Source organism: Alosa sapidissima, chromosome 24 (assembly GCF_018492685.1).
Source record: "Alosa sapidissima isolate fAloSap1 chromosome 24, fAloSap1.pri, whole genome shotgun sequence".
NCBI classification, from domain to species: domain Eukaryota; kingdom Metazoa; phylum Chordata; class Actinopteri; order Clupeiformes; family Clupeidae; genus Alosa; species Alosa sapidissima.
In genome coordinates, this window is record NC_055980.1 from 12,404,780 (window position 1) to 12,419,441 (window position 14,662).

At 40.0% G+C, this 14,662-nt stretch overlaps 1 protein-coding gene across 1 annotated transcript; it reads right to left on the reverse strand.

Annotated features, from left to right (window-relative positions):
* Positions 1-3,212: 3,212 nt before the first annotated feature.
* On the reverse strand, positions 3,213-13,338 carry LOC121699800 (transmembrane protease serine 9-like). Its single transcript, XM_042082234.1, has 14 exons — positions 13,246-13,338; positions 12,852-12,872; positions 12,068-12,230; positions 10,832-11,100; positions 10,314-10,459; positions 9,821-10,109; positions 9,537-9,699; positions 9,064-9,329; positions 8,724-8,869; positions 8,346-8,613; positions 5,426-5,579; positions 5,005-5,273; positions 4,111-4,208; positions 3,213-3,668 (listed from the first exon to the last, which is right to left on the reverse strand). Exons 1-14 carry the CDS (start codon positions 13,292-13,294, stop codon positions 3,330-3,332), a joined length of 2,640 nt encoding a protein of 879 aa, XP_041938168.1. The 5' UTR covers positions 13,295-13,338; the 3' UTR covers positions 3,213-3,329.
* Positions 13,339-14,662: the final 1,324 nt, after the last annotated feature.

Here is a 14,662-nt window from a genome sequence, read left to right on the forward strand (position 1 = left end):
AAAATGAGGTGGTGTAATTGAAGGTATCTGTGACCTAACATAGTCAAAACTGCACGAAATTGGAAGTGTAGGATCATTATGACACCCTCTGTATGCACGCCAAGTTTTGTGGAATTCCATTCATGGGGGGCCACACAATAAATTAATTTATGTTACTATACACCAACTGGCCTGTAGGTGGCCGGAGACAGTTTTCTGTGAATATCTCGAGAACCGTAGGGCCTAGGAGGTCCACCTTTTTTTTGTATGTTGGTCTTAAGGGGGCATGTCAACCCATCCCATTACCACTTATTTCATGTATAGCGCCACCTAGTTAAAAATTAAAAAGCAAAAAATTAGGTGTTTTCATCTCAATATCTCTGGCTGACAAGGTCAAAACTGCACGAAATTAAAAGTGTAGGATCATTATGACACCCTCTGAATGCATGCCAAGTTTTGTGTACTTTCGTTCATGGGGGGCCTTACAATAAAATAATTTATGTGTACATTTAGTGACGTACACCAACAAGGATTCCCGGGACACTGAAAGACCGGGGTACACAAAACTTGGTGGGCATGTACCCCCACATGGATAGCATGGAACCGTCATTTTTTGTTTTCATCTGCAGCCCCCCCGCTGGACTGGACCCCCCGAAAGGAGGGTAGGGCAGACACAGTTCTCGGTGAATCTTTTATGGTATGTTGGTCTCAAGGGCCCACATCAACCTGGCTCATAATCACTCATTTGTGATTTGCCCCCCCCCCCGGTAAAAAATGAAAATCAGTAGGATTAAAAGAAAGCCAAAATAAATATTCATCATCATCATCATGGCTGCATTTTCAGTATTGGCGAGAAGTAGTCGTTTGTCCACTAGATGGCGCATCGTTGCAGTGAGACGTAATTTTGTTGGAAGTTAAAAGTGGGTTGGAAAAACCAATGGACGCTTCATACAAGGACTGTAATTTACCGCAGCGAACATCTAATAAGGATAGGACGATGTTCACATGAAGTGTAATTCCCATTTCTTCTTGAAGCCGAAATAAATCTGAGGATGTTTATCGGACATGCTTGGTTTTTACTGCAGGTACGTTAATCTTGTAATATCAATAAGGACCTAGGTAATGTTACCGTTAGCGTTGGTTGAGTGATGGAGGCATTTGATTTATTGCATTTGCAGAAAACTATAAATGCGGTTATACCAAGCAAATGTATAGCAGCACTGTTTGTATCTTTCGACTGTCATTTATTGCACGTGCTACAAAATCATTCTGTGCAATGGAAGATTTACCAACGTTACACCGGTCTGATACAGTTTTGCCTATACATGCGTGAGACTGAGACGCCTGTTTATTTTGTTTTAAGTGCGTGCAGGGTGTGAGAGGGGAGTCGATGTGCTTTGATTACAGCTTGGTAGTTGTAGTCTGTGAAATTAAAAAGCACGTGTGTGTGAAGTATCCAAACAATGACACCTTCATTTCATTATGGCTGCTTTAGCAAAACACCTTAAGCTACTGTGTAGTGGGTCCCATTTAGAAGTGGCTACTTCATTCGCGCTTTCCTTGACTCATGGAGCTGCGTGAATGTTATTACAACTTTTCGCCACGATATGACAGTTTAAGTCCGCTTGATACTGTAAGGCGTAAGCCATTGGTTTCCAAAGGAGATTTTATTTGTGTCGCCAGCATAGCCTATTGACAATTTATGTTGTAAATAGGCCTACCTTATAATCCTACCTGTAGCTTAGGGAAGCTAACAGCTTTCTATTAGGATCTAGTTTGTTAGTTACCGTTTTGTCAACTCCCTGATGCATTTTTGCATTTAGAATAGCCAGAGCGTGTATATCTCAATCGGAAAATTAAACAATATCGGGTGCCTATGGACTAGGCTGGGTGAACCCAGCCTGATCTGCCCGCTATTTATTTTTTGATTTCTTAAAAGATTGAGCTTGGTCTGATGAAAGCCAGACTAGCCATGGACCTCAGTTAAACAATGCAAGGGAACATGAATCAGCCTATATTTGCACTAACAATAACGGACAAAAGCTCTTCAACTTTGGCCCGTTAAAATGTGTATGAAAAGTCTAGCGACGCATTTCATCAAGGCCCATTTGGACATGTCAGTTATTTGCACCACTGGTTAGATGTAAAACAGCATTTCGTTTCAGACTAGGCTAGCTGTTGAAAACGGCATGGAACTGACAGAGATGTTTTTGTTTAAAAATACATAAAACATAAATAAATAAATAAATAAATAACATTATGCTGATACCTTTTGCTTTTCCCAAATACAATGTAGCCTACAGGTGTAAGTGACCTTTCATCAATCCAGTTGCAATGGATGAACTGTGATGAACTGCCCTACTTGTGATTGTTTAGAGATTTTAAAGGTTTTATAACAATTCTACATCTTCTTTGGCTATTCTACAATCTATTCACCTTTTCAGCACCAGTAGGGTACTTTCTGTGCAGCCGCACACACACACTCAGGCATGCCAAACAAGCATACACAAAAGTTTCAAGAGTGGGGGATGGAGTAAAATATGGAGACAAATTGAAGTGTGATTTATTTTCGCGGAACGGATGTACAGGACTGAGCGGCGGTCATATTTTGTACCGCTATGCGGTACATCTAGTTAAAACACTGGTAGCCCAACTATTGCCAGTACTGTTAAATAATGAAGTACATTTTGATTTATCAGAAAAAAGCAGAAGAGGACGTAAAGAAATGTGTTCGTCACCCCTGCAATAGGCCTTCTTGGTGAGAAAATAGACAAACATGCATGTGCTTTGTTATGTGCAAATGTTACTATGACATAACAAAAAATATATAGCAACCAATGTATGGCTATATCACTACATTGGACTTATTTAAAATTGCATTTTAAGCATATAGTTTTTTAAAATCCTTTTTATGCATATTAATTACAGTCTATCACATCTACACTAAAGTTAGTGAACAAAGACTCACTCATATTTTTATTAAAATGGTGTGTGCCAAAATGTATCTGATTCTAAACATTAGTAAACTATAAATTAAATACATCCTGGTAGCTGAAACGGTCGCGCAAGGTAATTTTTCCCCTCCTACCTTAGCTGTCTTTTCTCCACTCTGTCTTACACCAATTAGTGTCATACCATAGGCTATAAGTGCAATTTAGGTAATAGTACCATAATTACTATTTAATCTATTAACATTTAATTTCGTCCATATGACTTTACACATAAACGGTCAATTTTAATGTTAATGCAGTGTTTATTGATGAATCACTTTGGACAAAAAACGTCTGCTAAGAACCATAAACATAAACAGATCAAGCCAAAGATCATAGTTATGCTTTCTTATCTCCACTTCACCCTGTAAACAAAGTTAAAGAGAGAATGGCTGAAATCAGGAAATGAAGAAAAGAGAGTGAAAGTGAGCCAGGAGATGCATTTCCTACTATATCAAATTCATAGTCATCAAAGACTGTGGTGTTGACAATGGTATGGAGAGCAGTGGTCGCAGCAGCAGTGAAAGGCAATGGTAGATCCCCGACAGTGTCTCGCAGGAAGGCCTCGAACATAGTGGGTTTGGAGAAGGTGAGAATGTTTTGAGTTTGGATAAAGTTCCTCTGCGGGACCCCCATGATTACTCCAACCTGGAACCACGACTGATCTGACTGGCACACTAATGGGCCCCCAACATCTCCCTGGAAAGAGAGCATAAGAAGGGTATGATTGGTATGAATGTGAAACTTTAGAGGACAGTCAGGAGTGTTTTGATGTGTTTAAGCAAGAGTTGGTAGCTCTGTCAGAGTGTCAGTGACCGAACGGAATAAATACGGAATGCGGAAAATATGGCTCTGTTATGTGGCAATAGTATAGGGCCCTGATGTCTGCAGTCTCTGAGTGCACTTCTAGTTACACTTGTAAAAAGAACAATTACCAAACTAGTATTACAAAAAAAAGACTGAGGGCAATAAATCTGCACCCTGCATCGGTTTGTGAAAGGGTGAATAGTGAAACGCTAAAACAAAAGCCAGACAGCATTAAGTGTAGTACAGTCTATGAATGGAATGTTTCTCTCTTCAATCGTGTGTGGATTGAGTACAGTGCGATGCTTGTATTAGGGCTATGTGTTGACTGTCTCACCTGCTGTATATCTAAATATGTAGTGCAAATGGTTCCTGCAGAGGTAGCGTTTCCACACTCCACCAGAGTGGCCTCCATATCCGTCAGTACCATGTCTGCTGTAATATAGAACATCAAGTTTACTCAAGATGTTAAAAACATCTCTCAGTGTACACACACACATTTTAAGTACATTCACTAAAAATGCTTTCATACTGGCATGCACACTACTCGGCAGAGAATTTGCTCTAAAGAGCTACGTAGGTCCATGAAAAGAAAAGGATTCTGTTGCCCGATATGCAATACATCTTTGTATCTTTCAAAGGCAAGGTTAATGCAAATATGCAAAAAAACTATTGTGACATAGTTATTGTGACATAGTTTGAACTAGATGTAACACATAGCAGTACATAATTATGATCGCTGCATGGTGATTCCATGTACTACCTGAAGAAAATAAAGCACGTCTCTCAACTTCGATCCATCACCTACTCCTGCAATTCCTTGTAAAACGAAATGCTTACATGCTTTCCCCTTGGTTGCTCAATGATTTTTGAAACTAATTCTTGCTTAAGTATAAATGTACATTTTACAAACTGTTCAAATTGTGTACAAAAATATATTTTTATTTTCTCTACAAGGTCAAAAACAAGTGTTCAGGGTTCCCACGGGTCATGGAATTTCTAGAATATCATGTCCATTCCAGACATGGAAAGTCAGGGAATTTTATCATCAAGTCATAGAATTTTGTTGTAGCAGTTTAAGCAAAAATATATTAAAACAAATATTTCCATGCAGAATTGGTGAATATCATGCATGGGATTTTTCCTAAAAATTCTATATAACCGTAGTGTGCTAGTGTTAGGGTCTTTCAATTCACACACAGTCTTCCACATTTTGCATACAAAACCTCACCTCCATTCTGCCTCTTTCCCCATCCAGTGACCCAGCATGTTGACCCTACTGGAAAGGTCCTTTGCTCAGTTAGATCAATGCACAAAGACTGAGCGTAGTCATTGAGCTCCACAGAAGACTTTAGCTGAAGCACCGCAATGTCAGAAGAGGAGTGAGCCACATTGCTGAGACTGATGTTGGCCAAAGCAAGGGAGCTAAGGAAGGTATCAGAGCCATTGCTCTGTGGTTGCACTCCAACCAATACTGCCCATTCGCTTATGTTCTCAAAACTAAGGAAAAGCACATAACAACTCTTATTAACATATGCAGACAATACTTTAAAAACTCATTCAGTAAGGTAAAAAAAATCTCTGTGCATGTTTTCAAAACCAGTCTACGTTGATAGCACCTAAACATACAGTATATGATACATGCTTCTCACCTGTTGAAGCAATCAGCTGAACTTAGCACAAACTCTTCAGAAAGCAAAGACCCTCCACATTTATGAACTCCATTCCTTTGAATACTGACCATCCATGGCCAGCTACCCGCAACCACAGACTTACTATTCAAAGGTGCGCTGCCACACGTACGTGCTAGAGGGAGAAGTGTAAAAAGTAACAAATGCAGAGAGAGAAACAAAGGCAAATATTATGAGACATTTAGTTGAACAACAAGAAGTATATATAGGGTGCCGAATGCCGCATATTATTCCACAATAAGACATTATCCGCTATAAAGAAACTATCTAGTGTCATTAACAACAAAACAGCAAAATGTACTTTGACTGGTTTTCTAAGCAAATGTAGCCTGGCGGGCCATCCTATATCATTGAAATGTATAGTCTGGAATCTACCCATTCACCTCGCTTAATCCTAAGGGGCGTCAGAGAATTGTCTTTCAAACTGCCTAGGCATGCAATAGGCCAGTGCTACGACCAATCAGAACAAAAAGCAGGATGACGTGGCCAGAGCAAATACATCCTTCTTCGAAAGGAATGACTTAAGTGCATTGTGTTGCTCAACTTTCAGAGAAAAGCACAAGTCCAACTCCTCCAAAGTTGACGCCAACGCCGATTCAAACAACCGCTCTTTGTTCACCATAGCCACCTTCCTTGTTGTTCACCGTCGCAGGACTGTCGTCATCCTGTTAAGCCCGCCTTAAAGGAGAATTCCGGTGTGATATTGACCTAAAGTGTATTGAAACATGATACCGAGTGTGAACGTATGTCTCATAGCCCATCTCGACTTGTCCCCTGCACTCCAAAATCTGGCGCTAGTTAGCCGATTCTACCAACAACTTTTTCAGTAGTGGTGCTTCGGCATCGGGCTAGCCATGCAAATAAATCACTGTTTTACACCCATTTACGAGGCTCAATGTATCTCCACACTTCATTGGTAGACTTCCTAGGGCCCTGACATTTAAAACGAGACATTGAGAACTTTGAAAAAGCACTGGTAGTTTACTTACAAGACGATTTATACAGACAGTATCTTCACGAAGTTTAACGTTTGCAGCCATCTTGAATTTAGTCACGATAAGTCGAGCAACGAGTAAGAATGAACAGGTATGATAAGGGATCAGATTCCAAAAATAATTCAGTGGAAATGCATGGATTCCAGTTTCTTCCAGTAGCAGCAACTGGAATCCATGCATTTCCACTGAATTATTTTTGGAATCTGATCCCTTATCATAGCTGTTCATTCTTACTCGTTGCTCGACTTATCGTGACTAAATTCAAGATGGCTGCAAACGCTAAACTTCGTGAAGATACTGTCTGTATAAATCGTCTTGTAAGTAAACTACCAGTGCTTTTTCAAAGTTCTCAATGTCTCGTTTTAAATGTCAGGGCCCTAGGAAGTCTACCAATGAAGTGTGGAGATACATTGAGCCTCGTAAATGGGTGTAAAACAGTGATTTATTTGCATGGCTAGCCCGATGCCGAAGCACCACTATTGAAGAAGATGTTGGTAGCATCGGCTAACTAGCGCCAGATTTTGGAGTGCAGGGGACAAGCCGAGATGGGCTATGAGACATACGTTCACACTCGGTATCATGTTTCGATACACTTTAGGTCAATATCACACCGGAATTCTCCTTTAAGACTCTCTAACAAAATAGAGCGCTGTGATTGGATGACGTCCACGGCGTCAGCCAATAGAAATCCCTATGGTTTGCTACTAGACGTACAGGCTGTGCAAATTAATTTGCCGCCGCTAGGGTGCGTCTAGATTTCTAGGCTAAAGCAAATGTGGAATATGTGGAAATACCAGCAGCATACTTTGTGGAATTAATTATTTTTTCAAATTGAATCTAAATTAAATTTTAGGGCCCTATCATGACATTCTAAAGTGCATCGTCACTCGTCAAAAGTCTATTCAAATTTAGTAGGATGTCCAGTTCACATTGGGAGGGGTTTCGTTATCAAACGTGGAGCGCATGGCGCAACAAGGTGTTTCTAGGTTTTTTAATCAGTCATATGGGTGTGTTTGGGGCGTAACATCATTTTAAACCAATGAGAATGACATCTGTCATTCCCTTTAACGGCGCAAAGCGCGATATGTCAAATAAATGCATCGGTATTTTGGCATTCAACGGCGCATTTGAAGGAGGCTGCTTGCGAGACCGTATGGAATAGTCATTCTTAAACCATGCTTTACTAAAACCTAGCATAGCCTTCACGCATTTCCACTCATCTATTATTTGAACTCATTGGCAAAGTGAAACTAACTTTACCAAGGAGTCAGTCAACGACAAGACAGTTCTATGCAGTTACTTTCACTATTGACTGACAATGGGTTACCACCGAAAACATGGAAAAAGCAACACTTACCCTAATATTGCTCAAATGACTGAATAAAACAACATTTATCCTGCAGAGGAGTTGCTTATATCTCGTGACAGTGCGTCTTCAGCTGTGCTCCATACGTGTCTCTCGCCTCTCCCCTTATCACTTTTAACCGTCATTACCAATTTGCAAATGATGGTGAATAACTACTCATCATGAGATGTACAGTATTTCGTAATATATTTATTCTAATTATGTTTCCCATTGTAATCGTGCAATTTGTAATGCTTTGCATGGACGTGCGCTGGTGGTTCATGAATGATAGAAGGATGGTGCGTGCACCTGCCAATATGACTGATGACATGCGCTCTTAAAATAGCATATGAACAACTCGCCATTGACTTCTGACCAGGTTTAGGTGGTGTACAATAGCACTGGTGTGCAAAATACAACCCATAGAGTTCAAAATAAAGCAATCACTGTACCCATGAAGTACACGTAGACATTCACTAGGATGAATAAAAATCAAGAACATGTATGTTACAAAAAAGTCAGTCAGACAGTACATGCATACCTCTGGCAGGATATAGTGAGAGCGACGTAGGAGGGGACGGAAGTCCAGGGCAGGTGTAGCTACTGTCAGTGTCGGCTCCCGTAGAGGAAAAAGTGACGAAGCCCGGTGGGTCGCTCTGGATCTCGGAGCTGATCCAGGACTGGTAGCGGGACACTCTTGAATAAATGCCGGGGAGTTCAGGTTGAGCACAACCAAACCCAAAACTGAAGATTCCAGACTGGATCCAGACCGTTTCCTGTTTGGTCACCATTGGACCTCCTGAGTCACCCTGCAAGCATATTGTGGTAAGAAACATCATTCGTTCCTCATCTGAACTAGTTTGGCACAGTCCATCTAGAATCTCATGACAACTGAATGTGTGCTGAACTATTACAATACCTGACATGAGTCCTTTCCTCCAGCGAGTAGACCAGCACAGATCATGTTCTCTGTGATCATTCCAACTCCGTTCAGGCAGTTGCACTGTCTGTTGCCCACCACTGGAATCTCAACTTCCTGAAGGGTCCCTGGGAATGGGAGAGCAACTAGAGAGGAAGAGGAGAATGTGCAAAAAATATATTTTTTTTGAAATACAAAACTGGACACAAAACCATTTGTGAAACTTTAATGTGATTAATTGTTTAAAGTTTCTTTTGCTGTATTAAGATATCATCCTCAGCTATAGCATTAAAATATGAGTCAACATGAAATTTTCCTCTGAGCTATTGAGAAGACTTACCACTTTCTCCAATGGTGCCCCATCCAGTTATCCAGCTGTCTATGCCATTGTTGAACACACTGTCACCTGCTGCCAGACAAACTGGTCTAATGACGTCAGTAAATTCAACAGGAGAACTCAGTCTCATTAAAGCAATGTCGTTGTCAATATTGCTGACATAATTGGGATGCACGACGATTCTGTCCACGCTTCGGGAAACTTCGTTGGGATTGCTGCTCTGCTGGGTCTGCCGACCCAAGTACACAGTCAGCCCGCTTGGATTGGTGCTGAAAAAGACGTTGGTTTTAGTCAGAGAACAAACAGTCCAAATGCAATGACGCTTAACCCGACTTATGGATGTGCGGGTTCGAAACCGCAGCCGAATTAGTATGAATGGATGAGCGGTGTGCACAAGCTGCAACTTTCTTTTTGTAAATTAGATACAAAAGTACATGTTAAGAGAGTCCCTTTCCTTGAATCCAACCCTTACTCACCTTGAAAAGCAATGAGCAGCAGACATAACCCACTCCTTGTTGATCAGTGAACCTCCACAGAAATGTGTTCCCAACCTGTGCAGACTGGCCTGCCAGGGCCAGCCACCAGCAGGGGCATCTTCTCCCCCAACTATCCTGGGATTGAGTGGAGTTGTGCCACACACTGACAAAAAGCAAAAATACTGTGATGATACACTTGCATACATATTCAAACTAGTTACTTTTCCTTAAACATGACTAAAAGATCATTTATATTGATGTATGTGCCAATGACATGTACACACCTCTAGCTGAGGATGTATTTGTGGAAGCTGCTGTTACAACATTTTTGTTTAATGTAAGTGCTGAGCCTGGGCAGGTGTAGCTACTGTCTGTGTCAATTCCCAAGGAGGTGAATGTGATGAAGCCTGGTTGTTCACTGGTAACCTGCGATCTAATCCAGTCTTGATAACGTGATACCCTTGTGTAGACGCCAGGGAGTTCGGGTTGAGCGCAACCAAAGCCAAAGCTCACGATCCCAGATTGGACCCACACAGAGTTTTGAATGCTTACCATTGGACCTCCTGAGTCCCCCTGATGAGAACACATTTGTATAATGGATAAGTTTTTTTATTTAGTTTCCCTAGATTTTCCCCTCTAGGCTACCAAGTCACACAATCAGCAATCATAGTCATAATGCCTCCTTTTACCACCATCTCAAGTTAGTAAACTGGACTTTACACTTAAACTGATAAAACTGATTTAAATCATTGTCATTAGAATGGACATTTATCCCACCTGACATGAGTCTTTTCCTCCAGCGAGTAGACCAGCACAGATCATGTTCTGTGTGACTGTTCCAACTCCATTCAGGCAGTTGCACTGTCTGTTGCCCACCACTGGAACATCAACTTCCTGTAGGGCCTGTGGGAATGGGAGGGGAACTAATACAGATGGAATAGACACAATTAATAAAATTATTAAAAATAAAATCCGTCTTCAGTAGAGCTACAGTCAGTATACACTCCGTGTAATAAAGCCACAAATCTGAACTTGGCACAGACAATCATCATAAAATCAGTACAAAAGTATCATGTTATTTTATGAGCAATGCTTTGGTTCTGTAATATCCTCTTATCGTTACCCTCAAAACCCTTCTACCCTTGGTTGAAAGAGATACACACATGCACATCTACATATCCACACAGACAGAAAGAGACAGCGAGAGTAGAAGTGAGAGAAACAGGCCAAAATCACTACATTATCTATTAAACACCTGACTAATTATTACACCACTACCTGGTGCTGTGACTCACCTTCCTCTCCAATAGTTCCCCAGCCAGTGACCCAGCTGTCCACGCCACTGTGAAACACACTCTGTCTGGCGGCCAGACAAACCGGCCTGATGAAGTCAGTGAATGTAACTGGGGACCTGAGTCTCAGCAGGGCAATGTCATTGTTGTTAGTTCTTGGGTTGTATTGAGGATGCAAGATGATTCTAGCCACTCTTCTGGACACCTCGTTAGGGTTGCTGGTCTGCTGGGCTTGACGGCCAAGGTAGACAATCAGGCTACTAGATGTTGTGCTTAAAACATGTGGATACCAGAGGTAGGGTGTTAGGGTAGGGCATTTTAGTTCTGGAGTAATTTCAAAGGAAGTAGAAAGCTCCCGCACACTGTCTTCATTTGCAGTTGTAGCTTTTTATTGCAACGTTTCGGTCAGATTGACCATCATCAGGCAAAATTGACATTAGCGGGTATTAACGAGTGATAAACATTAGGAAAACAAGCTTTATGCAATAGGAAAAGTTTATTGTTCCGTTCTTTAAGCAAATATGTAACAATAACTTGCTATATATCTACAAGTTTAGAAATTCATAGTAAAATTGCACAGGTGTTTTTATTTCTGTATTTTATTTTGCTCTTTATTTATTTATCTGTTAATTGATTGACTAATTATTTTTTTATTTTATTTTTTTTATATATTTTAGCCACCTACTTTTTTAAATACTTTACTTACTGTTTTAGAAAAGACTGGATCCCTGAGTATGTTTATGTGTCATTGTTTTAGCTGCCTGTGTGAGTGTTAGGTGCATGATTTGTTGCAAGTGCCAGTTTGTTTCTACATGTCTGTCTGTGAATGATGGCGTTACTATAGATCAAATTTACCTGGTACAACTAAAGTAACCTGAACCTGAAAACATGAGGAAAAGTCAAGTCAGAAACAATGAGTCGATACAACCCAGAAAAGACTTTTGTCCATGAAGAGTGTTATGTCGTTTTAACACTCACCTCACCTATTATAGTTTACTTCCCTGACTTTGCTTTCTGACAGCAAACATAGCGAGTTACATTTGCTTCTAATGTCCTGCCTGACCAATTCCCTATTTGAAGTCTCAATATTTCAACGTAATACCATAAGTAAATTTGATTTTACTTTGATTACTTTCATTCTGCTCATCACACATTAGGTACTGACACACATAACATTCATAACACATTCATGAAGTGGATTGTAAATTCACTTATTTTCTACTATAATTTCCATCTTACCTTGAAAAGCAATGGGCAGCACTCATGATCCACTCTTTGTTAATGAGAGACCCTCCACAGAAATGACTGCCAAATCGGTGCAGACTGGCCTGCCAGGGCCAGCTTCCTGTAGGGGCATTCTGTCCTCCAACTATCCTGTTTCTGACTGCAACTCGGCCACACACTGACCAATGGGGGGAAAAGTTCAAATGCTTTGCAGGAACATACATTTATCCCATGATCTTGTGTCATGAGATATTTTACCCACTAATTAAGGCTATATTAATTCCCACATGAACTTATTTGTAAATAGGGGGGATTTCGCAAGGTATCCTCAACCCACAGTTTTTTTTGTGATTGTAATATAGACCCTTTCAACAATAAAAACAAAAACAATGCTTGAACGTTCTATTTGGGCCCCAATCTACTTCCTCTGCATTAAGATAACATATGGAATGTTAAAAAGGAAGCCTTGTGGGGCCAACTATGATGCTGATAATGGAACTCTCTTGAAAGGGTCCATAAGTATTGAGTGTCTTTGTTTTCTTTCCAGCTTACCACCACAAAATGTAGCAAGGCACAGAGTCCTGGCAAGAATAGTTGGGAGTTGGGAAGGCTCTCTGTGTGAAGACTTTCTAGTTTGACACTATATTATTAGGCTAATAGGAATTAAGGCCAATTTACCTAAATTATTTTTAATGTGTGTTAAAACAGCTATTTTAACATAAGGTAGTAATTATCCACTGACACTGTGTGATATAGGCATATAATGCAATCTAAAAGAATAATGAGAGAAAAAACTTACCATCTAACTGACTGTATGATCCTAGAGGATGAAAGATTGTAATATTATGACTCAAAATCTTTGTGATGACTACATGACTCATTTATGATGATGTATAATGTCATATCCAATACTCCTGTACCCTCAGGAATCCTCTCAAAAGAAATAGCTGAATGCAATAACAGTTAAACACATGTAAACTCTTCCTATTTGCTGTTAGTTGTCACCCATTAAATTAACTTCATGACTGATGAACATCTCATGTTCATCTCATCTCAAACTTCAGTATACTGTAGCCAACACACAACATTGTGTTCAGTGGGCACAAGTTAATCAGTGTTTCAGTTGTTATCAAGCAGGTGAATAACATTCAAGTAGGTGCATATGATCAAGTAATCAAGACATAAAAACTTACCCCGAACTGAAAAACTTATGAGCAAACCAAGCCAAACTGATGAGGCCATTATACTTCACCTATAACTTAAACATCATTGTCTCTTGCTTTATATATACCTAAACTTGCTGTGTCACTTTAACCCCTCCTCTTAAACTTGTCTGTCACACATTCTTACATCATCCCTCTTTTCCATTAATCTCGGACCTCAGACGTCTTTTTTTTTCCTTAGACACTTCCTTGTGCACCTTGTCTTTGTCCACTGAATCGTTTGTTCTGTGGTGGCACTAGCAAATAGCTCTTTTTTAATATTTGGTGACTAATGCGTCTGGTTACACACCTTAGGTTTCTATGGGTACAGCTTTATGTTTGATTTTAGAGTCTTATTCATCCCCTAGCGCCCAGTCTCATTCTCTGATGATCGCCTGCTATGTCGGACTTCCATCAACACTAGAGGTCACAGTCAAGACTTGGTTCTTGTGATTCCTCATTGGTGGAATGATTTACCTATTTCCTACGCTACATCCGAGCGATAGATTTGGTAGTTTAACTTTTTCAGTGGTTTGATCGTTTAACTGTATATTCCTATGGGTATATTCCAGTTCAAGTTGATTTTTATTTTATTTTTTTGCCATTTTGTGTAGTTAATTACTGAAACAACAAACAGTGTGGCCCAATATGTTTCTCTACTGTAATTGAACTTCCTTTGACCAGCCCCTCCATCTGTTTGCCTTATCCAGACCACTGTGAACGCATGTCCTGTCGACAATGCCTTGGTCAGGTAGCCACCACCACACCCTTGACTTTTGTGTAGTTCAAAAAGTGTGACCATGGATCAGTGTTGCGACAGTAACATCCTCATGCATGAATTTACTGTGGGCATACTTCAGGAAACACATCACTGATTTGCTTACTGACCAAACATATGTTACCTTGGAGCTATAAGCCAAGAGTAAATACACTTTGGATTCTCTCTACTGCATTAAATAAATCTTACAATATGAATCTTATTTTTTTGGTTTAGGTGTGATCAGTGAATAAGAAATTATTGCAAAAATACTCTCAATTACATCACATCTACAGGACCTTATGAACTTTTTTACCTTGTGTTTTTGTTTACAAAGTACTTTTCTGCATAGCTGGGTTTGCTCTAATTTAACTACTTCCAGTGTGGTAGTTTGTTAAGCTATGCCTTTAAAGTAGCTTCCCCAACACTGACTAGTAGTCATGAAAAAAAGGTTTTTGTTGTGTTTTTTGCCCACAAAGGATGCTTTGTTGGAGATTTTGTTTTTGATGGTAAATCGTTGTGGTTGTTTATTGACCACTGTGGGAAATGGCCTATACTATAGCACTAGGAACCTTTCCTGTGTGTATATCTGAAAATGTCAAGGTTTTAGTAAGTAAACTATGTTACTATGTTTCAAGCCTGAAGTTAATT